The sequence below is a fragment of the Schistocerca piceifrons genome, chromosome 3, assembly GCF_021461385.2.
Source record: "Schistocerca piceifrons isolate TAMUIC-IGC-003096 chromosome 3, iqSchPice1.1, whole genome shotgun sequence".
Classification (NCBI taxonomy): Eukaryota; Metazoa; Arthropoda; class Insecta; order Orthoptera; family Acrididae; genus Schistocerca; species Schistocerca piceifrons.
This window is the reverse complement of record NC_060140.1, coordinates 928,041,835-928,069,795: the sequence shown is the minus strand read 5'-3', so window position 1 is coordinate 928,069,795 and position 27,961 is coordinate 928,041,835. Positions and strand designations below refer to the sequence as shown.

The 27,961-nt window shown below is 40.9% G+C and overlaps 1 protein-coding gene across 1 annotated transcript in view; it reads left to right on the top strand.

Moving 5' to 3' along the window:
• The window catches only part of LOC124789235 (facilitated trehalose transporter Tret1-like), a 79,445-nt gene extending 73,095 nt beyond the window's left edge, over positions 1–6,350 (top strand). Inside the window, exon 5 of the mRNA XM_047256530.1 lies at positions 5,067–6,350. Within this exon, the coding sequence (XP_047112486.1) occupies positions 5,067–5,380 (314 nt within the window). The 3' untranslated portion in view covers positions 5,381–6,350. The remainder of the gene's footprint in view (positions 1–5,066) is intronic.
• The last annotated feature ends 21,611 nt before the right edge of the window (positions 6,351–27,961 follow it).

The following is a 27,961-nucleotide window of genomic DNA, read 5'->3' as shown; positions in this document are numbered from 1 at the left end:
GGTACTGGGAGATGAAGAAGCTCTGCACAGAATAGAGAGTAGCATGGAGAGCTGCATCAAACGAGTCTCTGGACTGAAGACCACACACACGCTTTGGTCACACGCTCCTATAACGTCTGCATATTGTCGATTGGTTGGGCATACGCCAATGCCTTTATATGTCCCCACAGCCAGAAATCCCACGGGTTCAATTCCGGTGAATGGTGAGTGTATGGTACAGGACCTCATCGACCTACCCTGTAGTGCGAGAACCAAAGCTGTCTTTCTATAACGGTATCATTCTCCATTGGAAGTGGTAATTTATTGAGCAGAAATCGATGATACTCGACATCTGTCAACCTGTTTGGTAAAGTGTAAGGCCCCGTAAGTCTGTCAGTGACAGTTCCTGCACATACACTGATACTGAAGCGACCCTGATGGTTCACCGCCATGATTGCTCGAGGATTTGCATCTGCCTACGCAGACGTATTATGGTAATTCACTAGGTCATGTTTTATGGGTCATGCCTCATCTATAAATAAAATGGAGGCTGGGAACTGCACGTCTTCAACGGTCCATGTCTCATCAGGTATTGGTTTCCGTACCAGTAACTGTAGGAACTTTCCTTCAGTGTCTGATCAATACTAGCTTCTGTAGGAATATTTGACACGTCTTATAAGGACCGTTTGTCTAAAAGGTGAACCGGGATTCCACCAAAAACTTTCGAAGCAGGTAGTACGGACAAAAAACAATTCCTGTAAACATGGGTTCTACAGTATGTACATTAAGGGCTATGAAAGCTTTTTCGTCTTCGCCGCCAGGAAACACATCTCTTCTACTAAACAAGTGGTCATAGATCTCAAGAGAAGCATTTTAGAGCCCATATTGACTGGACATTTTTTCCTTATTTTTGTCCACACCCTTGTTTGCACCGGTATTTTGACTGATTTCACACGGGCCGCCACAAATCGCTATCCTGCACTAGCCTTTTCATGCAGTTTTTACCCCCTACAGCTCCCTCTAGTACCATGCAGGATGTTCGCTGAGATTTTAACACATGTCCTATCATCCTGTTTTGATTCTCATATGTTCTCTTCTTCGCGAATTCTGGGGAGAACCTCTTCATTCTTTATCTTATCAGGCCACCTGATTTTCAAAATTATTCTGTAACATCACAACCGAAACCATTACAGTTTAATTATCCTCTAATTTCCCACTGTTCATGATTTACTACCATTCAGTGCTGCGCTCGAAACGTTCATGCTCAGAAATTTCTTCCTAAGATTAAGGCCTATGTTTGATACCAGTAAATTTCTTTTGGTCAGGAATTCTATCTTTGGTGGTGCTAGACTGTTTTTATGGCCTTCTTGTTTCGTCCGTTATGGGATATTTTGCTTCCAAGTTCGTACAATTCCTTAACTTCGCCTACTCTGTGATCGCGTTTTGATATTAAGCTTCTTGCTATTCTCATTTCTGCTGCTTCTTATTGTTTATGTCTTTTTCTGGTTGGTACGCACTACATCTTCCCAAAGTAAGGAAAGCAAAGAGCTTGCAACAGAAGAGACGTGTTACACAGTTTTGAAGATTAAAAAGTGCTCAAAGCTCTTAGCGTAAGCATGTTAGATCCCATGTTTACTACGAGGCGTGTTTTTTTTAAGTAAGTACCGTTCTGAAATTTAAAAAAAAAGATGTGCTAAGATATCTCAATAATTTTATTTTTACGTGAAATCCTGTACCTTAATCTACACACTGACGCCATTACAGTCTGATTCTTCCTTGTTTACGTTGTGTACTGAGTGTTTAAGCTGCCTCCGATAATCGGGAGTCCCGCCGACGGTGAAGTACGGGCTGTTATAGGATTTCTTAGTGCTAAAGGCCTAAAAGCGATCGATATTAATCGTGAGATCTGTGCAGTTTACGGAGAAAACGTTATGAGTTGTGGAATGGTAAGAAAGTGGGTGAGAGCATTTAAAGATGGCCGCACAAATGTGCATGATGAAAAACGGAGTGGGCGTCCTTCGGTCGTTAATGAAAGTTTGGTGCAGAAAGTGGACAATAAGGTGAGAGGAAACAGACGCTTTACGATTTCCTCCTTGCGGGATGGCTTTCCTAATGTTTCTCGTAGTGTTTTGTATGGCATTGTGACCGAGCACTTGAATTACCGAAAATTGTGCGCGCGTTGGGTACCGAAAACGTTGACGGATGTGCACAAAACCAAACGTTTAAACAATGCATTGACTTTCCTTGAGCGGTACCACAACGACGGTGATGATTTCTTGAGCCAAATTGTTACTGGCGAAGAAACATGCGTGGCCTACGTCACACCAGAACCAAAGCAACAGTCCTTGGAAGTTGAGCTAAGGCGCCGTTTTGCTGCAAGACAATGCCCGGCCGCATGTGGCGAATCAGGCCAAAGATCTCATCACATCTCTTCGATGGGAAACTCTAGATCATCCTCCGTACAGCCCCGATCTTGCGCCCAGTGACTACCATCTGTTCCTGCACTCGAAGAAACACCTGGGCAGTCAGTGTCTTCAAGACTATGACGAAGTCAAAACAGTGGTGATGCAGTGGTTAACAGGTCAGGCGGCAGACTTTTATGACGAGGGTATGCAAAAACTGGTACAACGTTATGACAAGTGCCTCAATATTGACGGAAATTATGTAGAAAAGTAGATTAAGGTACAGGCTTTCATGTAAAAATAAAATTATTGAGATATCTTAGCACGTCTTTCTTTAATTTCAAAACGGTACTTACTTAAAAAAACACGCCTCGTGGATATTGTTTCGTGTTTTGGTGCATACTATCATCTATGTAAGTTTGTCGGTAGAGTTCTGGCTCGCCCTATATACAGGGTGAGTCACCTAACATTACCGCTGGATATATTTCGTAAACCACATCAAATACTGACGAATCGATTCCAGAGACCGAACGTGAGGAGAGGGGCTAGTGTAATTGGTTAATACAAACCATAAAAAAATGCATGGAAGTATGTTTTTTAACACAATCCTACGTTTTTTAAATGGAACCACGTTAGTTTTGTTAGCACATCTGAACATATAAACAAATACGTAATCAGTGCCGTTTGTTGCATTGTAAAATGTTAATTACATCCGGAGATACTGTAACCTAAAGTTGACGCTTGAGTACCACTCCTCCGCTGTTCGATCGTGTGTATCGGAGAGCACCGAATTACGTAGGGATCCAAAGGGAACGGTGATGGACCTTAGGTACAGAAGAGACTGGAACAGCACATTACGTCCACATGCTAACACCTTTTTATTGGTCTTTTTCACTGACGCACATGTACATTACCATGAGGGGTGAGGTACACGTACACACGTGGTTTCCGTTTTCAATTACGGAGTGGAATAGAGTGTGTCCCGACATGTCAGGCCAATAGATGTTCAATGTGGTGGCCATCATTTGCTGTACACAATTGCAATCTCTGGCGTAATCAATGTCGTACACGCCGCAGTACATCTGGTATAATGTCGCCGCAAGCTGCCACAATACGTTGTTTCATATCCTCTGAGGTTGTAGGCACATGACGGTACACATTCTCCTTTAACGTGCCCCACAGAAAGAAGTCCAGAGGTGTAAGATCAGGAGAACGGGCTGGCCAATTTATGCGTCCTCCACGTCCTATGAAACGCCCGTCGAACATCCTGTCAAGGGTCAGCCTAGTGTTAATTGCGGAATGTGCAGGTGCACCATCATGCTGATAACACATACGTCGACGCGTTTCCAGTGGGACATTTTCGAGCAACGTTGGCAGATCATTCTGTAGAAACGCGATGTATGTTGCAGCTGTTTGGGCTCCTGCAATGAAGTGAGGACTAATGAGGTGGTCGCCAATGATTCCGCACCATACATTTACAGTCCACGGTCGCTGTCGCTCTACCTGTCTGAGCCAGCGAGGATTGTCCACGGACCAGTAATGCATGTTCCGTAGATTCACTGCCCCGTGGTTCGTGAAACCCGCTTCATCGGTAAACAGGTAGAACTGCAACGCATTCTCTGTTAATGCCCATTGACAGAATTGCACTCGATGATTAAAGTCATCACCGTGTAATTGCTGATGTAGCGACACATGAAACGTGTGAAAGCGGTGACGATGCAGTATGCGCATGACACTACTTTGACTCAGTACACCGGCTCTCGCAATGTCCCGTGTACTCATGTGTGGGTTCATGGCAACAGCAGCTAGCACACCAACTGCACCCGCTTCTCCTGTGACGGGCCTGTTACGGACCCGTTTGCGTGCTACGACCATACCTGTTGCATACAGTTGGCGGTAGATGTTTTGCAATGTGCGGCACGTTGGATGCTCTCTGTCCGGGTACCGTTCTGCATACACCCTGCAGGCTTCAGCTGCATTTCGTCGACACTTGCCATAGATGAGTATCATCTCCGCCTTTTCAGAGTTCGAATACACCATGGTCACAGTTCCTACAACACTACACTATCACAGACGTCTGGTAACACGGTGTACTACAGTTGGTCTGCGTGCGGAGACGAATGCAGAATAACAATAGCAGCAAGCGCTACATGCGGACACTGCAACAGCTAGACCAAACCACAACAGTGCACTACAGCCACACTCGTAAACACGGTCGTCATCGTAAGCATGTCCCTGCAGATGCTGCTCGCCGACCGTGGCCCGTGTTTGTTACAACACGCAAATGAACGCCGGAGGTTTCAAGCGTCAACTTTAGGTTACAGTATCTCCGGATGTAATTAACATTTTACAATGCAACAAACGGCACTGATTACGTATTTGTTTACATGTTCAGATGTGCTAACAAAACTAACGTGGTTCCATTTAAAAAAACGTAGGTTTGTGTTAAAAAACATACTTCCGTGCACTTTGTATGGTTTGTATTAAACAATTACACTAGCCCCTCTCCTCACGTTCGGTCTGTGGAATCGGTTCGTCAGTATTTGATGTGGTTTACGAAATAAATCCAGCGGTAACGTTAGGTGACTCACACAGTATACAGCTCGGATCAATTTATCTTAAGTTTGCTGTAGATGAAAATCTGTATTGTCACAATGTATGTAGAGTTTGGTGTCTTCGTTTCAGGTTACGGCTGCCTACCATTCACGGTATCTGGCGAAGTCTTCCCACCCAACGTGAAGATCGTGGCGATGCCGATGGCCGCATGCGTGTCTTGGTTCATGTCCTTCATAGTCACCAGGTTCTACGAAGACATCGCCCTCGCAGTGGGAAACGGCGGTCCCTTCTTCGTGTTCGCGGGATGCGCACTACTCGTAACGATTTACGTCTACTTTGTGGTGCCGGAGACGAAGGGGAAGACCCTTGAGGAAATACAAGAGATGCTCGGCGAGGAGAAGGGCGCGTCCTTCGGACCTGTGCTGCCAGCGATCGGTAGTTAGAGAACTCTGCTGTGCAATATTCTGTGCCGGGAGCTGTTTCGATATGTGGAAGTGTTAATAGACAGTGGCTTCTTCTTGTGATAGTATGTCCAGAGTTGCCAATACTTCGATGGAGCACCTCAAGAAGAGGAAGAAGAAGCATGCAACGCTGTTACTAGGGAATTATTTCATAAGTAAGAACACAGAAAATGCACCGTCTGTTTCATTATTAGGCGTGATCTATACGTGTAGTAGCTCAGAGGGAGATAGTTCAAAGTGTGAACAGTTGAAGTCGACATTTACGACAGAACGTGACGCTACGTAGCTGTCTAATTACATTCGCTTGGAACCGAGATGACTTCAATTGACTTTGAGAAAGATCCCCTCATCAGCGCCACGACCAGTTCCTTTCTCCCACACTCAGAACTCCTTCTCCAAAGGTGTCATCGGGATGCTAAGCTATAGCCATTCAACTCTGCAAAGATATTTTATGGCTGTGGAATGTCTTCCGTGTATCGCTAGCAGTTAACTTCCAGTGTCAAAATGACACATTCTGTACTCCAGTATGGAGAATTTAGAACAACTGTTTTGTCTTATGCTACCAATGCAAGAGATACTTGTACTGGCCGAAGTTAGCATGTAAAGAACAAGAAACTTAGATAGCAATGACGAAAGACTACTACATTTTACACATCACCAAGGATACTCTACAACATCGTTTCTACATTTCTCATTAACGGTCCTGACCAGCAGTGCAAAAACTTTCAGTATCGCCCGTTATTTAGATTCAAACAACGAGAAATTTAAATGGAAACGTTGACGTCTGGAATTCTGCGCTCTGGTTTCCGCCAAATAACAACTTCCTTATCGTTATTTCCTTTTTAAGATCACTGTTCACCCCTGATTCTCTTCATTTAGCTCCTATGACTTTCTTCTGATAATAGAGATCTACGTCATATGTACAATTAAAAAAACAGGTTGTTAGATTAAACAAAATATGGCGGCCGGATATTATGGGAAGAAACGGACCTTTTTCAATGAATAAAAATAAAATTTCAAGAAAATATACGCTCAATTCGCAGTGGACAACCAGATACAGCAATTTTATTACAGCGTGTATAGTAAACGGTTCCTTTTGTATTGTACTGTACTGCCTGTTCTCTTTGAGTACTATTGTTCAAAATGCTATGGATCTAAAGCAATACGTTTTGCACTTCGTGAAGACAAATTGTGCTCCTACTCGATGTGAGTGTCTACATTATTATTTAACGTATGCAAAATCATCACGTAATGCATGCTCGTTTCTTCCTGCCACAATCAGTTTCTGATGTGTCAAACGGATAGAATTTTGTAAGTACGTTAAAATGTAAACAATGGTTAATTGTGTTCTTTTGTAATTCTATTTTATAAATGACCAGTATTAACACATACTATAAGATCTAAATATGTACAATGCGCCCCAGTGTACTACAATTACCTTGTAAATGTAACTGTGTAAATACATGAGCTTATATGTTTGTATATATCACTCTAATTGAATAGCTGAAAATTACAGATGGCCATACGGTTTATCAATAGTGTGTTGCAGAAATTATTTCCACTTGAAAAATCGATAACGTATAACAGTAAATAAAAGCTGTCATATGAAGGGTGAATTTTCTTCTGGGTGGTTCTGGTGAAATATGAGGCACCCATCAAATATGACAGAAATGCAAAAAAAGAATGAGTTACTTTGATAGCTTGATTAATTGCGATATCAGTATTCTGTTGATGAGGCGATACGAGTTAGTGTCGAAAAATGTTTTGTTAGTGACAGTGACAGGTCGCTCCTTGACTAGGTAGCAATGTTAATACTATAGGTGGTGTGTTTCACATGTGAACCTCACCCTTTAGACAACGCCAGTTTTGTGATTTTTGTGAATGAGAGTGTCCAAAAATATGCCTTTTGATGTGTAATATCGTAATTGAAAAGGATTTTCTTTGCAGATAAATATTTAGCTCAGTAAATTTCTGCTAAAGTACAAAATATATTGAAATTTCCAACAAAAGGGCATAAATTAATATAAATTCCACCAAAATTTGCTCTAAAACTGGTTTAATGAACTCAAACAAACACTGAAAACACATTGAAAAAAACGTAAAAAGCTTCACCCAACAATATTTATCAAATCTTGCACCGATTCAATCCTAGACATCATTCTTCTTCTTGCTTCCTATCCTCTAATGTATCCTTCTCGTTTCTTATGACCGTACACTTTGTCAGAAAACCCTGTCACTTCTTTCAAACACCTCTCTATCGACCCTCCATGGCATGGCGACTTCGGAATTTGCATTGGCCCTTGAACAAATTTTCTTATGTGTGCCAGTTTGAGTTTACAAGTAAGTGGATCTTCTTAAAAACGTTTTCAGAGCAGTTTATCAGTTCCAAAAGCGAAATTGCACTTGGATTTACTGCAGGTATTTTCCAAGGATGAGCAGATAGGTCTCCTGGTATATTATCGTCTTCATTCTTCATCTCAATTATGTTCTGGACCACTACTTTCCTTTCTTCTTACTCTTCCGAGCATAAAAGTGTCTGAAGCTCCATGTCACTAAATTCGAGCCACGATTAATCTAGGATTGTTGGCAAAAAAATATCTTTGGAGATTTTAGCAGATTCTCACCCAGCAGGAATAGTAACCGCCAACAACGTATTTTGCAAGCAGTTGTAATGTCTTCAAGTTGTTGCCTTTAAGGTCATGAACTGAAACCTATAGGCGACAAATCTTATTGGCAGTTGTTTGCTACTAAGAGTGGATTACATGACCAATTTCTAATAATGTCAGATCAGTTGTAAGTGCACTTGCCCTTACAGTCTGAGTTATCCCGTAACCATAAGCCTGATCTGTAGAGAGATCTTTGACAACAGTGTCACCCAATGGAACCAAAGACACTGGAAAGGATACTTTGACAAATGAGGGTTTGATCTCAAGCTCTGTTGCACTATCAAGCATGTTGCCAACCTTACTACTCCACTTGTTGTTAAACAAAGCTCTCCCAGACAACTGTTCGAGCACGCAGCTCAAAGGCAGCTCATTGGTTTGAAAAGCACAAATAAACCATATGAGTTTACGATTCAGTTTTGTATCAATCCAATGAATGACTCCTCCTTCCCAACAAGTGCTGAAATTCGTTGAGTCACCACCAATAGCCAGTAAACTTATATCAACGGTGGTTTTCTTTTAAAAATCCAAAAGAGGGTTAACAATAATTTCAGCAGGTTTACTTTTCGTCAGTTCTTTCTCTGGAGTTAAATGTCAAACACAACTTCAGTACGGTTGACTGCAAATAATGTAATACTCTTCTTTCACAACTGATGACTTGAGTTGTCTGTTTGTAACAGAACTTAAATGGAATCTTGCCATACGTGAAAGAAGATACATTCAATCTTGCCTATCCTGCATCGAACATGAAATTATTCATCAAGTGATCTCATGACTGTTTCTTCGGCCCTTTTCACTTTATTCTGATCAACGACAAGTCTTCTGTCTCCTTCAGTAATTAATCCAGCATACAAATGTGCAGCTGTTGTAATGGCAGCTGTAGCACATAGACCGAAACCGTAGCTAATACTTTGCGCTGCGACACTGCACATTTAGAATGTCTTATACTAACTTGTACTTGACGTAGAAGGTACGTAGACTCATCATACGATATCTGCAAAGGATCTTCAGAGTCTTCATCTTTAACAGAAGTTGTCTCTTCATCTTCTTCGGAGAAAAGAATTTCATTAGATTCTAATGTTAACTCTTCCTTCCTTCTCCGTCTGTATTCAGGAATTCTTCTTAACTCATCTGCCTACCTCCTCTGCTTTTTAAACTGTATTCTTTGCTCAGACAGATCTGGTAATACAAATGGATTGTCCAACAAATCCACCCTTCTCTCTTTAACCTTTATTAAACTCTAGTTCTTTGACAGAAATCTTCAGATTTTTTAAAAACAGAGCAGGAGATGTACACTTCATGTTTACAGTCAGCATCGCCTGGACATGGGCTCGCAAATTCTGAACATAGTTTAATCTCACACTTGCTATTGAGGATTTCAAAGAGCTTGTCTAACGTTGCTATGAAAGCCTCTTTCATTTACAGTTTTCCTAGAACGATAGTTATTTGCTCTCTCCCAAATTTCTTTTATCTTCTACAGAACTGTGACTCTCAAATTGAAAACTAGCACCACGAAACAGCTATTTGCTGCATTACACTGTTTAAGCACTTTTGGATTAATATCCTTTGCAAGACTGGTTGCTGCGTAATCTCCAGGATTGTTTTCACTCTGTTCCCTTAACGGAAGCCCAAGTCTTAGAGCATCACGCAGAGTTTGGCGTTCAGAAGGCAGCGTTTCTCAACAAGTTCCAAGAAGTACTCGTGTGAGTGGTAACTGCCAGTCTTGTCTTGCTTTCACTGGTCACGTTTCCGTAGTTTCAGATTTTACAAGCGGAAGAAAAAAAAATAAAGACAAGAAAATGTCTCTACTTGTATGATATTAATAAAAAGACGCTCTGTTGCGAATGATTACTGCTGGTTAGAAACTTTTACGAGTGGCATAAACAAGTTTACAGATTTTATAGCATATTCTTATCCTTGGAGCAGAAGTACAGGCGGAAATAATGATAAGAACGTTATCATTAACTGTCCAGCAGAACATTTAGTCCTGTCACTGGAAAAGCCAAATATAACATTATACTGCGTTGCGTGTTATATTAACACACAGTGTACCACCAATTGTGGTATTGCGACGCAGTTAATATTACCCTCTGGGGGGATTTTTGTAAATTGACCGTGAATTACCTAATGGATTTGGCTTATCGAACATGAATATAGTGCTACAGAAGAAACCAGGAAGCTAAAGATTGAAATTAGGAAAATGTTTTAAGTAACCAAGTTTGCTTAAATGAAATAAAAAACGGTCGCCAGCATAATTAGGCAAAGTAATGTTAAACATTACTTTCATTTAATCTGTATAGAGTTATGATAAAGGAAAGCTACTATTACTTCTTCCCAAAAGAAGTGCAAATGAACTCTCCCATAATCAGACAATTGGTACAGGGATGCTAGCAATTATAAACAACATATGGAAGTTCTCACGGAAACCGTTAACGGCTTATTTCTTCTCCATAGTAATGACATTGTTATATATGAATTATGTGATAACCAAAAGTTATGGAAGTCAGTACTAAACCAGAAATGGCTATGGACTTAGTCCTATTTCAATAGTTACTTCCCAAATAGTATAAATATAATTAAAAGTCCCTTACAATAGGATTTTTACACTCATTAAGAAGTAATATAGTTTCTATTTTTAATGGATAAGAGCAAATGCAGTAACTGTATCTGCAATAAGCAAAATTGTTGGTGGGGGCTCTCAAGCTGTCCATTACCATACAGCAAACTAACGCACTTTTCTGAGACAATTTACAAGATGCCAATTTTGGTATTATTCTTTCACTAATTTCATTCATCTTGCATGGCTTTTAAAACAGTTAATGCTGGCAATTTTCTCTGTATAATTTTAAGTATGACTTCAAGTGCATGTACACCCGAACTAACTTCAAAACGACATGCTGTCTTATTACCATTAACATAAGCAGTAATTTTCACTAACAGAATTTAATGCAGTTAATATTTTAAAGTACAAACACTTTGATATAAAGCAAATCATACACAATGGAGGTTTTCATGAATGCTACACTAACTTCCTCCCTTAACTTCAATTGAAAGCACAGTATCTCTTGATATCTTTTTGCATTCATAATTATGCAAAGAAACAATCATTTATTTTCAACTTCTTTTTAATGCACAGGATACTCGGATGTCAATATTCGTGTGGAGTGGATCCTAAGAGGTATCATGAGAGGAACCGAATCAGGGATCGGACACAAGGTTCACGTAATTTGCCTGATTATTGCAAATTAAATAACACTTAAATGTATTGGTTCATACTTTGACAACATTCTGACCTCTTATAACTGCCAAAGTGATTGCGTAATATCGGTGGCGAGTACATAAAGGCTACTGGTCTCTCCTTTGGAGGTAATTGGCTCTATTATCTTCTTCCTGGCGATGACATTTCCAACATTAGAGCTTATTCCATTAATAGAGCACATTTTATATCCGTACACACATCCGAGGCCCTTCTATATTATTCCAGGTACTGGAAGCCTCACCCGGCACCTGCGCAGTTCACTCTATTGCTGCTCGGACCAAAACTGTCCAGTAGCCAGCTGCCGACTGTCTCCTATTCCACCTTTTAGCGCATGCCAACAACATTTTGGCACGCGCCAACTCACTTCTGTTGCAAATGGGTAGTACCGTTGCTTTTAATTTCATACAATGCAAGTCCCTAGGTATGAACCAGCTTATACATAGTTGTAAACAAACATCTTTTAAAAAATCTTAATCTTCAAATCCGCCCCCCCTCCCCCATGAACAATGGACCTTGCCGTTTATGGGGAGGCTTGCGTCCCTCAGCGATACAGATAGCCGTACCGTAGGTGCAACCACAATGGATGGGTATCTGTTGAGAGGCCACACAAACGTGTGGTTCCTGAAGAGGGGCAAAAGCCTTTTCAGTAGTTGCAGGGGCAATAGTCTGGATGATTGATTGAACTGGCCTTGTAACACTAACCAAAACGGTATTGCTGTGTTGGTACTGCGAACAGCTGAAAGCAAGGGGAATCTACAGCCGTAACTTTTCCCGAGGGCATGCAGCTACACTATATGGTTAAATGATGATGGCGTCCTCTTGGGTAAAATATTTCAGAGATAAAATAGTCCCCCATTCGGACCTCTGGGTGGGGACTACTCAAGAGAACGTCGTTATCAGGAGAAAGAAAACTGGTGTTCTACAGATCGGAGTGTGGAATGTCAAATCCCTTCATCGGGCAGGCAGGTTAGAAAATTTAAAAAGGGAAATGGATAGGTTAAAGTAAGATATAGTAGGAATTAGTGCAGTTCGGTGGCAGGTGGAACAAGACTTTTGGTCAGGTGAATACAAGGTTATAAATACAAAATGAAATAGGAGTAATGTAGGAGTGGGTTTAATAATGAATAAAAGAATAGAAGTGTGGGTAAGCTACTACAAACAGCATAGTGAACGCATTATTGTGGACCTGATAGACATGAAGCTCACGCCTACTACAGTAGTACAAGTTTATATGCCAACTAGCTCTGCAGATGGCGAAGAAATTGATGAAATGTATGATGCGATAAAAGAAATCGTTCGTATATTGAAGGGAGACAAAAATTTAATAGTCCTGGGTGACAGATTCGATAGTAGGAAAAGGATGAGAAGGAAACGTAGTAGGTGAATATGGATTGGGGGTAAGAAATGAAAGAGGAAGCCCCCTGGTAGAATTTTGCACAGAGCATAACTTAATCATAGCTAAAACTTGGTTCAAGAATCATGAAAGAAGGTTGTATACATGGAAGAAGCCTGGAGATGATAGAAGGTATCAGATAGATTATATAATGGTAAGACAGAGATTTAGGAACCAGGTTTTACACTGAAAGACATTTTTTAGGGGCAGATGTGAACTCTGACCACAATCTATTGGTTATGAACTGTAGACTAAAACTGAAGAAACTGCAAAAAGATGGGAATTTAAGGAGATGGGACTTGGATAAACTGACCAAACGAGAGGTTGTACAGAGTTTTAGGGAGAGCATCAGGGAAAAATTGACAGGAATAGGGGAAAGAAATGCAGTAGAAGAAGAATGGGTAGCTCTGAGGGATGAAGTAATGAAGGCAGCAGAGGATCAGGTAGGTAAAAAGACGAGGGCTAGTAGAAATCCTTGAGTAACAGAAGATATATTGAATGTAATTGATGGAAGGAGAAAATACAAAAATGCAGTAAATGAAGTAGGCAAAAAGGAATACAAACGTCTCAAAAAATGACTTACCTCACAAGGGTTGAGATAGATACTGCCTACAGGAAAATTAAAGAGACCTTTGGAGAAAGGACAAAGACTTATGTGAATATCAAGCAGATGGAAACCCAGTTCTAAGCAAAGAAGGGAAAGCTGAAAGGTGGAAGGAGTATATAGAGGGTCCATAGAAGGGCGATGTACTTGAGGACAATATTATGGAAATGGAAGAGGATGTGGACGAAGATGAAATGGGAGATATGATACTGCGTGAAGAGTTTGACAGAGCACTGAAAGTCCTGAGTCGAAACAAGGCCCCAGATGAAGACAACATTCCATTAGAACTAGTGACAGCCTTGGGATAGCCATCCCTGACAAAATTCGACCATCTGGTGAGCATGATGTATGAGACAGGCGAAATACCCTCAGACTTCAAGAAGAATATAATAATTCCAATCCCAAAGAAAGCAGGTGTAGACAGATGTGAAAATTACCGAACTATCAGTTTAATAAGCCATGGCTGCAAAATACTAACACGAATTCTTTACAGACGATTGGAAAAAGTGGTAGAAGCCGACCTCGGGGAAGATCAGTTTGAATTCCGTAGAAACATTGGAACACGTGAGGCAATACTGACCCTACGACTTATCTTAGAAAATAGATTAAGTAAAGACAAACCTACGTTTCTAGCATTTGTAGACTTAGAGAAAGCTTTTGGCAATGCTGACTGGAATACTCTCTATCAAAATCTTAAGGTGGCAGGGGTAAAATACAGGGAGTGAAAGGCTATTTACAATTTGTACAGAAACCACATGGCAGTTATAAGAGTCGAGGGGCATGAAAGGGAAGCAGCGATTGGGAAGGGAGTGAGACAGGGTTGTAGCCCGTCCCCGATGTTATTCAATCTGTATATTGATAGACAGTAAAGGAAACAAAAGAAAAATTCGGGGTAAGTATTAAAATCCATGGAGAAGAAATAAATACTTTGAGGTTTGCCGATGACATTGTAAATCTGTCAGAGACAGCAAAGGACTTGAGAGAACAGTTGAACGGTATGGACAGTGTCTTGAAAGGAGTGTATAAGATAAACATCAACAAAAGCAAAACGAGGATAATGGAATGTAGTCGAATTAAATCAGGTGATGCTGAGGGAATTAGGTTAGGAAATGAGACACGTTTATAAGGCATGGGTATTTCCAGACATTTTCCAGTGAGGACGAGCACAAAGTCCACCCTATTGTATTTATTAGATCATTTGACGGTGTTTTTCCACGTAGTTGGTTAGAAGTTGATAAAATCAGATACGTCACCAATCTCATGAGAGGACGAGCAGCTAAGTGGGGTGCCGCTATGAAACGGCGGTGCCTTACGTTTGAACAGTTCGAACAAGCCTTCTTGGACGAATTCTGGTTCGAGAATGAGCAACAGAGTCTAAGGAGAGAAGTGTGCAACCCCGAGATCTATGACCCTAAAAAAGAGACATTAAGACAATACTTTGAGAGATATCTAGACAAGACACTCTAATGGTCCAAACCAGTTGACTTGCCAGCGATAATTGACACTTTAAAGAGCCACTTACCCTTTCCATACCGAGACAGATTAATAGGCGTACCGGAGAATGATGTTAAGACTTTCTTAAACTTCTTAGATCAAATGGACGTAGTTTACAGAGGCGATTCACGCCATTCAAATTTTACTCATATTAGTAACCAAAATCAGCACCCAAAGGAACCGTAGTGACGGTGGTTGGTGGAACCATCCGTCCGCGCCGCGACACAATACGACGCCTGCGCGCGAAACATATTCAAATGGAAACGTGTATGACGGTAGGAACAACCGCAGAAATTCGTGGAATAATAATAACAATAATTATCACCCATATTAAAATGGTAACTACAAGCAAAATGAAAATCACAGACAGTACAACAACAACCGCAATAGGAGACGTGAGAATAACCGGTACAACCCGGGCTACTTTGACAGAAACATGCCATATAACATACATAATTACCACCGAAACAGCATCAGTCCCAACAATCACCGACAGGATATATGGAACACAAAATTCGCACATGACAAATCATAACCCTCCACGGAATCCGCCGCCGTTTCCCAGTACAGTTATGCACTCCCCGCCACGAAGTAGCAATAATAATTGCTGTGCGCCATCAGCTGATAACGTGGGCGACAACCGGCCGGAATGTAAACATAGTGGAGCTGGTCAATGAACCCAGCCAAACACAGCAGACGACGGAAAACAGTCGACGACCGAGCTAAGCGCTCGTGCTTCGGTCGTGAGGTGTTGTAAGTGCGCAACGGCTGAGACGGTTTGTTTCCTCAGGTACGAGGACAAAATGACAGGAGAACAGTAATTAACCGACGAGAAAAACATTAAATCAGACAGCTGTGTTGAAGAATTCATACAAGCTACGGCATGGGTTAAGTTTAACGATTATGATGTACAACCCGCATTCTTCTTCTTCTTCTGCTTTTACGGCCTCATTGGACCACTTCAGTCAATCATTTCTGGTCCTCTTCTTTGGTATTTTCCCCTTCCGAGTGGCCCAGTATCTCTTCATTCGTTCCGATGCTTTTCGTCGTTCCTTATCTGTAAATACCCTTCTCATTGTATGTCGTTTGTCAATTTTTGGTTTAAATCTTATTTCTGTGTCCCTCAACTTCTTTAAATTTGGCGTTTTGTTCTGCAAATCATCCAGAGTTATTTCCAGTTCTTCCATATCCTCTCTTATTTCCTTAAGCCATCCTCCTTGTTTCAAATTCCAGAGTTTCTCAATAATTTTCCTTGATAATCTGGTTTCTGGTGTCCTCAGAATGTGACCACAAAAAGAGATCCTTTTCTTTCCTATAGTATCAGTGATGGGCTCCAGTTCTCTGTATACCACTTCATTTGGAACTATCCGCCATTGCCCAGCTTTTTGATATTTCTTATTTATGCATGTTCTAGCAATTCTTCTCTCTACTTTTAAAATTTTGTCAATTCTGTTTTTCTGGGTGACTTTAAAAAGAGTTTCACTTCCGTATGTAACCTCTGGTTGAACCACCGTCTTGTAATGTTTTAATTTTGTTTTGATTGATAGACATTTTTTATTGTACGTAGACCATGTTAGTTTTTGAGCTTTTATCATTTTATTAGTTCTTGCTGGCCATGCAGGTTTCTCGTCCAATTTATGTGTTATAATTTCACCCAGGTATTTAAATTGTTTCACTATTTTAATTTCCCTATTGTTCACTGTGATGTGATCTATTACAAGTGGATCCGTTACCATTATTTCAGTCTTTTCAAATGATATCTGGAGTCCTAATTTTTGTGCTATATTTTGTAAACTTGTTATTTGTTTCGTGGCTTCCTGAATATTATTAGCTAGTAATGCTAGGTCATCAGCAAATCCCAAGCAATTTAGGTTTATTTTATCTTTCTTAGTTCCAATTTTAATATTCATAGGATTTTCCTTGTACCATTCTCTCATTACATATTCAAGAGCACAATTGAATAGCAATGGTGATAAACAATCTCCCTGTCTCAACCCTGTTTTAATCGTAAATGGTTCAGATATTTCTTCTCTAAATTTTACTTTGGATTTGGTGTTTGTTAAGGTTAACTGTATCATTTTTATTAATTTAGGATGAAGTCCAAAATTTCTTAATATTTTCATCATTGAAGATCTATGGATGCAATCATACGCCTTTTTGAAATCTACAAAGGTTATGACTAGTTGTTTTTGACTTCTTTTGTAGACATCCATAACTAACTTCAAGGTGATTATCTGTTCTGGGCAGCTTCTGCAGGATCTAAATCCTCCTTGATATTCTCCCAGTTCCAGTTCTAGTTGATCTTTACAGCTGTTGTATAGTATTCTTGATATGATCTTATATGTGCAGTCCAAAAGGGAAATTCCTCTATAGTTGTCTGGATTTGATTTTTCTCCTTTCTTATGTAATTTCTTATGTAATAATTCTATAATGAATTGAAACAAATTATAAACATACCTACTTTATCCGTACAGAATTGCCACGTGGTTACTGCCACAGGTACTGAATCTAAGAACATACGCATGCAAGCCCTATTTAACGTCACGTTTTCCAATACACAGTTCAGGTGTAATTTTCTGATTGTAAACAAGCTTATTGTACACTGAATCCTAGGGATGGATTTCTTGAATGAACACAAAGCAATCATAGATTTAAGTAATGGCATATGTCAATTATCTGTAGGAGAACAACTAATCAATGTTGAACTTAACAAGACGATTGAACCACGACAAAAACATTACGAAGTAAGTCAGTTTCAATTGGTATATCCTACCATAGTTAGTGTATGTAATTTAACACTTGAAGATTCAGACTATCAGTAAATTGAGCAGGATTTATTTTATCAGAAATGTGTCGAATCTGACTATTTAACGAAACAACAGCAAGAAGAATTGTACAAATTATTATGTGATTATGCACAAGTTTTCAGTGAGAGGCCTGGTGTAATCAGAGGTCATAGCTACAAAATGGATGTTAAGGCACACAAGACTTATTGTAGGGCACATTATAATATTCCATAGGCGAAGAAACCTGCAGTTTTACGTGAAATCGAGCGTATGTTGACCTGGGGTGTCATAGAAAAATCACATTCCCCTTATTGCAGTCCTATCCTGGTGGTAGGCAAGCAAGATGGCAATGTCAGATTGGTGCTAGACGCACGTGAAATCAACAAAATTATTGTACCTGTTAACACAAGACCCGTCAACTTCGACGAACAGTTTCTAAAATTTTATAATATACAATACCTAACTACACTCCTGGAAATTGAAATAAGAACACCGTGAATTCATTGTCCCTGGAAGGGGAAACTTTATTGACACATTCCTGGGGTCAGATACATCACATGATCACACTGACAGAACCACAGGCACATAGACACAGGCAACAGAGCATGCACAATGTCGGCACTAGTACAGTGTATATCCACCTTTCGCAGCAATGCAGGCTGCTATTCTCCCATGGAGACGATCGTAGAGATGCTGGATGTAGTCCTGTGGAACGGCTTGCCATGCCATTTCCACCTGGCGCCTCAGTTGGACCAGCGTTCGTGCTGGACGTGCAGACCGCGTGAGACGACGCTTCATCCAGTCCCAAACATGCTCAATGGGGGACAGATCCGGAGATCTTGCTGGCAGGGGTAGTTGACTTACACCTTCTAGAGCACGTTGGGTGGCACGGGATACATGCGGACGTGCATTGTCCTGTTGGAACAGCAAGTTCCCTTGCCGGTCTAGGAATGGTAGAACGATGGGTTCGATGACGGTTTGGATATACCGTGCACTATTCAGTGTCCCCCTGACGATCACCAGTGGTGTACGGCCAGTGTAGGAGATCGCTCCCCACACCACGATGCCGGGTGTTGGCCCTGTGTGCTTCGGTCGTATGCAGTCCTGATTGTGGCGCTCACCTGCACGGCCCCAAACACGCATACGACCATCATTGGCACCAAGGCAGAAGCGACTCTCATCGCTGAAGACGACACGTCTCCATTCGTCCCTCCATTCACGCCTGTCGCGACACCACTGGAGGCGGGCTGCACGATGTTGGGGCGTGAGCGGAAGACGGCCTAACGGTGTGCGGGACCGTAGCCCAGCTTCATGGAGACGGTTGCGAATGGTCCTCGCCGATACCCCAGGAGCAACAGTGTCCCTAATTTGCTGGGAAGTGGCGGTGCGGTCCCCTACGGCACTGCGTAGGATCCTACGGTGTTGGCGTGCATCCGTGCGTCGCTGCGGTCCGGTCCCAGGTCGACGGGCACGTGCACCTTCCGCCGACCACTGGCGACAACATCGATGTACTGTGGAGACCTCACGCCCCACGTGTTGAGCAATTCGGCAGTACGTCCACCCGGCCTCCCGCATGCCCACTATACGCCCTCGCTCAAAGTCCGTCAACTGCACATACGGTTCACGTCCACGCTGTCGCGGCATGCTACCAGTGTTAAAGACTGCGATGGAGCTCCGTATGCCACGGCAAACTGGCTGACACTGACGGCGGCGGTGCACAAATGCCGCGCAGCTAGCGCCATTCGACGGCCAACACCGCGGTTCCTGGTGTGTCCGCTGTGCCGTGCGTGTGTTTATTGCTTGTACAGCCCTCTCGCAGTGTCCGGAGCAAGTATGGTGGGTCTGACACACCGGTGTCAATGTGTTCTTTTTTCCATTTCCAGGAGTGTAATATTGGCCTCCGCTTATCGTACTGGCAGGTGTCCCTTCACAAGGACAGTCGTTAATACACTGCTTTCTTTTGTGAAGGACTCAGTTATCAGTTTTGTGTGTTGCCTTTTGGTTTGCGCGTAAGCGCGGACTTGTTCACCGAGGCGCTTGACGCCGTTCTCGGCCCGTGTTTGTTTTCACGCGTCACGGTGTACGTCGATGACATTGTCGTTGCAACAAATACGTGGGAGGAACATATTGATCTGTTACAGCAAATTTTATTTAAATTTTCACAAGCTGGAGTCACAGTAAATCTTTCGAAGTCCAAAGTAGGAAGGCGTGAAATCAAGTTTTTAGGCCATATTGTCTCGCCGGAAGGCATTCGTCCCGATTCTAAGAAGATTGATGCTATTCGTAATTTCCCTCCTCCACAAAACCGCAAACGGTTGAAAGCGTTCTTAGGATTATCTTCTTTCTTTCGGAAGTTTGTTTCACAACAGCTTCTGAACAGATCTCACCTGCTAACTCTACTGAAAAAGAACGCAATTTGGAGGTGGACAGAGTTTAGCCAAGCTGATTTTCAGGCTATTAAAGAAGCACTGGTGAACGCACCCCTCCTCCGCCACCCTGACATAACGTCAGACTTTTGTCTAGCCACGGATTCGTCATCACACGGCCTTGAAGCTTTTCTATTTCAAATTCAATACGAATCAAGACAATCTGTCATCAAACCAATCAGTTTTGCGAGCCGCACGCTCACTGAATGCGAGAGGTCGTACTCGGTGACGGAGAGGGAGGCTCTTGCCATTATTTGGGCATTCCGTAAGTTTCGCTACTTTCTTTGGGGTAAACATACTCGCATCTACACAGACCATCAAGCCCTTTCTTTCTCGCAGTCATGCAAATTGCTCCATTCACGGCTCACTCGGCGGTGCCTTTCACTCCAAGAGTACAGCTGCGAAATTATTTACATTAAAGGTGAATCAAACGTAGTAGCCGATACCCTGTCCCGTTTGCCGCAAGGCATACAGGATTTTTCGGAACTTTCCGTGGAAACATCAGACTTTAACATCTTACTATGTATATGGTACGTACGCCCCATACTACCGCAATATGTGCAAGAACTTTGCTTCACTTCGGGACAGCGACCCCAGGCGGTCAAACATCAAAAAGAAATTATGTACAGATCCTTCTTCACACTTGCAAAAATATTACACAATACACAAAAATGTACTTTTTCATAGGCATACCCCAGACTCGCACCATTGGTGTGTTTGTCTACCAGACGCACATGTTGACGATTTTATTCTGTTAACACACAAAACTTGGGGACATTACAGAGTCACCAAATGCACTGATAAAATAGTACAGTATTGTTATTTTCCCAATTTGCGTCGGAGAGTGTTGCAAATTGTTCGTAAATGCATCATCTGCCAAAAAGCAAAATTTTCCAACCGATCATCTTTGAATGAATTACATCGTATTGTACCAACCCGACCTTTGAAATTAGTATCATTGGATATCGCAGGACCTTATCCCAGAGCTCGTGTATGTGTGAAATACATCGTTGCTGTACTTGATGTCGTCTCAAAATACTTAAAATTGTATGCTATCCGCACTGTCAACGCATCTGCAATTGCTAGACATTTGACTAACAGCTACTTTGCAAGGTTTGGCAAACCCCACAGCACTATCACGGATAACGCACCCTATTTTACGGGAAGAAAATGGAAATCTTTTGTTGCCACACATGACATCAAACATATTCCTACATCAGCATTTCACCTGGAAGGGAACCCAGTAGAAAGGATTTTTAGAGAGTTTGGTCAATTCATGAGAATACATTCACCTCGAATTTTTAGCACCCTTTGAGCACATAGTAAACAATTTGCCTCATGCCTCAACAGGATACCCACCACAGGAATTATTATTAAACAAACCTGACCAGAACAAGTGGGCTATGCCCATTCCAAAGCTAACCGCATCCACGACACATACACCTTTGGAAGAGAAAGTAAGACAGGCATACACTACGTTGCGCAATAAAGACAAGATCAGGAAAGAGAAGTATGACAAACATGTTACAAATACACAAACCTATCAGGTTGATGACCTTGTTCTTTTGTGTTCACATCCCAAGTCTACAAAATTAAACAACTGAACAGAAAATGGCAGCTATTATATTCAGGTCCTTTCAGAATAACAAGCATTCCTCACCCAGGTTGTTACTCCCTAGAATACCTGTTATCTCACAGGCCGAGGGGCTGCATCCCCACAGACATTTGAAACCCTTTGTGCACTAAAACAACATAATATAATGACAATTAATTTGAACATGAGCAAGTCGCTGTGAAAACGAGATCGTAAATATTTGTACCGAATACACGAACATTAAGTTATACAGCCTAAGAACACAAACGTTAATTTATGGAAATTATATACTGCAGTTACACTTATACACATAATTATGAAGAGAATGTAAACCCAGGTAAGTACACTTACTGAATGAGAAAAAATATTCATTTAGGAATGAGGTTTATGCAGGTTACATTTGTTGTTAATTGTAAATTATAAGGTGAATCAACAACTAGTTAGTTATTTCAAGGCACTCTAATGACAGGAGATAATTGCTATTGAGATCAGTAATGACATAGGTATGTAGCAGAATGAATGAGGATATAAGAATGAGTTAATATTTAGGTTAATATAAGAGGGTAAGTTACTGTGAAGTAGTTGATGGAGTCAAGAGATTATTTGAGGAAGATATTAATGGAGTTTTATATAAATGGAAGTTCCAGATGGCTTCACGTATATGATATATTAATGTTTGATGAGGAATATGTTTAGTGTATAAGGATATAAATAGGCATATATATATATATATATATATATATATATATATGAGTGAGAAAGTTTTGGTAATATTGTGCTACATAGAGAAGTGAGTAAACAGCCCACATATTTAAGATTACATAAGAATTTCAGTTTGAAAGAAAACATTGGTGATGAGTTAGAACATGTGAGTACAAGGCGTTAAATGTGTATCTATTTTCAGTGCCCTTGAAAATGAACGAATGCAAGAAAAGCAGAGTGAACATAATGATGATTACAGCTGTTGAAAGAAGTGTAATAAGAATGTAACTTGGAGACACATTAGCTTTAATTTATTTCAGAAGTGTAACTTAGTAACCTTTCGTTAAGTTTTGTTAAGCCACTGTGTGGAAGAAAACACTTAGAGTGCGTGTTCAGACAGGAGAATGATATTTTAAGGAACTTAAGTTGAAATATAGTTTTTACACAGCCCACATGTGAATACATTTGTATAAAAAAATTTTTTTACGCAAGTGAAATTTAGTGCCATGTTAACTTTTATTATTTTTACACACGACAGATAACACTGAGGAAGCAAAAGATAGGAGAGTTATTAAGGCCGTTTTGCGACTCGTACAACACCCTCACTTAAGCGAACAGATGACAAAATTACACCTACTTTGAAGACAACATTTGACTTTTCAGATAATGCAAGGTAAGTGCAAAGGAGCAGTGACCACCCATGCAACCAACGCCGAGAAAGAGATATTTTGCAGTCAATTATAATACTATGTTCTTTATTTACGTTTTATGGAAGGAAATTATATATATACACACATACATGTTTAACATTCACTAAAGTAGAAGGAAGTTCATGGTTGAACTTGTGAGAGGAAATTTGGTACGTTATTGTATAATACAAATTATGAGTGAGACAATCTCTGTGAAATACATTTTCCTTTTGTGTAGACGGTATCCACAAGAAGTGGAGATATCGAGGAAGTACTGAGCAGATATGTGATTTACTCATGCAAGGATTTGTTAAGGTATAATATGCTTAGTCATATGAACAGTCAGAACACAAACTGAGAATCTGTCATAATGTTACACTACACAGACTTGACGTAAGGACACTTACATTTACTCATGATTTGGTAAATTATAGGTACCTCCTTTCACACACCCCTTGAAAGTGATGCAAATGTTATAATGTATTATGTACTCTTTTTATGTAGTAGCTGTAGGATAAGGTAGTTTATAGGTAGTGAACAGTTTCTTCCATTCTATCTTTCTTTCTTTCTCCATTATCCTACCACCCCCTGCAGCTGGGTATTGTTCGTTTATGGAATGTAAGAGTGTGTTGTGTGACAGTAAATTTTCAGGTATGAATAAAAAGATATGAAGAAAATTAAGTATTTTGAAAAGGCATTGCAAGCCTGGTCAACCACTAGCCAGATATGGAATCAAAAGAAAGAAATGAATTATAAATGAAGGAAAGCCCGTGCTTTAAATATTAAGTCTGATATCTCTTGGCACGCCCAAACCTGAATAAAGAAACTGAAAATGACCATAAACCCCAATAAAAGAAAGCCAATGGGACTTAGTATGATTTTTAGTGTAAATATTGCACATGCATATTCTTGCAAATTTATATGTATTTGTACATGTGTTAAAACTTTGCATATTGTTAACATATTTTAAAATGTGATCACGAAGAGTAAGCTTTCACTATTAACGATATAAACATGTTGGAACACAGTGAACTTTGTTAAAATGTAAATATGGCAAAAAGTGTTGCAAACTGTGTTAAACTGTGAACGTTATAAACGACAAAATTTGTGTTATTAGTGAAACTTATGGTGCATAAACCAGATAACTGTTTGTAAACCGATACAAAGTGCAATTTACTTCGACGATAACGAGGATTTTCACACTGCAAATGAACGTTTGTTGGCGAGTGTAAAGAACGTGATGAAACACCTACCTTTTGCGAACTTCGTCGCCGTTGTTCCTGGCCGGCCTTCAGATGCTTTGGAGACAACAAACTCAGCACCTGTCGTAGGCAATGTGGAGCCTAAAACTACATCGATCACATATGCCTCGACAACAATAGTCATGAAAACGTACAAGGAACTGGAGCGTTGTGTCGTAACAGAAGACATGGACATTGCTTCAGATCACGCACACGCTCAATCTTATGGTGTCACCGGACTTAACATGCCATTTATGCTGGAATAATAACTTGTAATGAACACTATGAGAAAGTGAATACTGTGCGAGACTGTCATAACACAGCGATTTTGAAACTGCCACACGCGAAATTCAGTGATGCTATTGCGCATCCGCAAAGACTACGTGCTGCCAGAGATGCATTGGGAAACCAACGCTGGAAGCCCACAACATTAACTGCGCTGGCGAGCAGCTTGCTCAAACTAACTCTATGTAAATATGTGTATATTAATTTTGTAAAAAGGATCAAAACAGTAACAATTGTATTTAGTATATAGGTTTAGAAAGTAAGTATTGACAAAGATTATCCCCTACGAATGCACGTGGCCCTTCCTATGAAAATATGTATATATTGACATTTAGGTATATCTATTATATTGTTTGCTAGCCTGCCACGCTAAAAGTTTTAGCGTGACAGTCGAGGGGGCGATGTAGCGGGACTTTGAATTTCGCCGCGCTACACTCGTTCCCTCAGGTATAAATTATACCGTCACAGCTGTACGAGCGATCGACGGCAGAGAAAATATATAAGATAATGAAGGTACTAAAATTGTAACTCTTTCTGTTTTATTACCCACTTTTGTCTATGACAGCGGAAGCTTAACTTACTTATTAGCTAGTCGTGGTCCGATTAAGACGAAAAAACTCATTGATGTGCAGACGTATTGTGGAAGTTGGTATGAAATTCTAGGGATGGAAGTAGCAACGTAAAATAAATTGCATTCAATACCAAGATGGTTTTGATTTGTATAAATTAGTGATTCCTGGACGATTGCAAAATTTCGGAGCAGCTACGACTTTTCGCGCAGAAATGAAACAGGAAATGTTTGGAGAACAAGACCTAGACGCCGCACGAGAGAAGACATGTTAACATGGTAAAGAATGAACTCTTATCTACGCCATTTCCCCCTGTTAATCACATTTTGTTATTCTCTGTTCTCTTTCAAATAATTTTTGTAGTGAAAATTGGTTTGACTTTTGCTCAGAAACGCCACAAGGACCATTCCAACAATAGATTTTCCGAATCACGAAGTCCGATAACTTTTCTGTAATACGAAGACCGACTTGAATTTCATTCTTTCCCTTTTTCACGGTCATTAACGATTTTAAAAACCCCTTTTTATTCACGATTTCTTCCCACATTTTGAACCTTTTCTTCTCCTTTTCTTTTTTATTAACCACTAAACCCTCTGAGTCTCGTAGACGAATAGCGCGAGCTGGGTTTCACACGATCGTCTTTCTCAAAACCCATGCTGATTCCTACAGAGTAGATTTCTAGTCTCCAGAAAAGTCATTATACTTGAACATAATACGTTTTCCAAAATTCTACAACTGATAGACGTTAGAGATATAGGTCTATAGTTCTGCACATCGGTTCGACGTCTCTTCTTGAAAACGGGGATCACCTGTGCCCTTTTCCAATCCTTTGGAACGCTACGCTCTTCTAGAGACCTACGGTACACCGCTGCAAGAAGGGGGACAAGTTCCTTCGCGTACTCTGTGTAAAATCGAACTGGTATCCATCAGGTCCAGCGGCCTTTCCTCTTTTGAGCGATTTTAATTGTTTCTCTATCCCTCTGTCGTCTATTTCGATATGTACCATTTTGTTACCTACCGCTTTGACATAAGACCAGAATTTCTTAGGATTTTCTGCCAAGTCAGTACAAAGAACTTTACTTTCGAATTCATTGAACGCCTCTCGCATAGCCCTCCTCACACTACATTTCGCTTCGCGTAATTTTTGTTTGTCTGCAAGGCTTTGGCTATGTTTATGTTTGCTGTGAAATTCCCTTTGCTTTCGCAGCAGTTTTCTAACTCGGTTGTTGTACCACGGTGGCTCTTTTCCATCTCTTACGATCTTGCTTGGCACATGCTCATCTAACACATATTGTACGATGGTTTTGAACGTTGTCCACTGATCCTCAACACTATCTGTACTTGAGACAAAACTTTTGTGTTGAGCCATCAGGTACTCTGAAATCTGCTTTTTGTCACTTTTGCTAAACAGAAAAATCTTCCTACCTTTTTTAATATTTCTATTTACGGCTGAAATCATCGATGCAGTAACCGCTTTATGATCGCTTATTCCCTGTTCTGCGTTAACTGTTTCAAATAGTTCGGGTCTGTTTGTCACCAGAAGGTCTAATAAGTTATCGCCACGAGTCGGTTCTCTGTTTAACTGCTCAAGGTAGTTTTCAGATAAAGCACTTAAAAAAATTTCACTGAATTCTTTGTCCCTGCCACCCGTTATGAACGTTGGAGTCTCCCAGTCTATATCCGGCAAATTAAAATCTCCACCCAGAACTATAACATGGTGGGGAAATCTCCCCGAAATATTTTCCAAATTATAATCCAGGTGCTCACCACAACAGCTGCTGAGCCAGGGGACCTATAGAGACACCCAATTACCATATCTGAGCCTGCTTTAACCGTGACCTTCACCTAAATTATTTCACATTTCGGATCTCCGTCAATTTCCTTCGATATTATTGAACTTCTTATCGCTATAAACACGCCTCGCCCTTCACTGTCAAGCCTGTCTCTGCGGTATGCATTCCAATCTGAGTTTAGAATTTCATTACTGTTTACATCTGGTTTCAGCCAACTTTCTGTCCCTAGTACAGTGTGGGCATTGTGACCGTTTATTAATGAGAGCAGTTCTGGGATCTTTCTATAGACGCTCCTGCAGTTTACTATTAGCAGATTAATATTGTTATTCCCTGTTGCATTTAGCGTACTCCTACCTCGCCGCGTCTTCCTTTGACATTTAATTGGATTCATTTTCTTTACTTCAAATTTTGCACTTCATGCAGTTTGAAGTTTTATTTCACGACACGGTTCGCACGCGCAACAGAGGGCCAACTAACAGATTTGCTCAGCAGCTGAGTACCTTACATGTTTCATGAGGAGAAAGTTTTCGGAATCTATGTATTCCGTCTTCTCTCATAGAGACAATATTTTACACGGAGCTTACAACCTGACGGCCTGGTTCTAGAGCCCTCGGCACACGGACCGTGCGTTCGAACGTTGAGCGTTGAGGGTGCCGAGTATCTGACGTCATAGCGTCGAAAAGGCACTTTGAGGAGTCTTTCCGAACCTGCAGAGCAGTATGTCAAATGTCAGATAATTTGAACGTGCGTTTGAACGTAGAACAGTGAGATGGAAGAGCACCACCCAGGTCACATGAACAAGTGGCTCTGAGCACTATGGGACTTAACTTATGAGGTCATCAGTCCCCTAGAATTAGAACTACTTAAACCTAACTAACCTAACGACATCACACACACCCATGCCAGAGGCATGACTGTAGCGCCAGACTGTAGCGCCAGACTGTAGCACCAGACTGTAGCGCCTAGAACCGCTCGGCCACTTCGGCCGGCCCCATATGTATGTATCCCGTTTCTAAGCACCAGCCAAAACGAGGATCTCCCAAAAACCCGTTGTTAATTGTATGA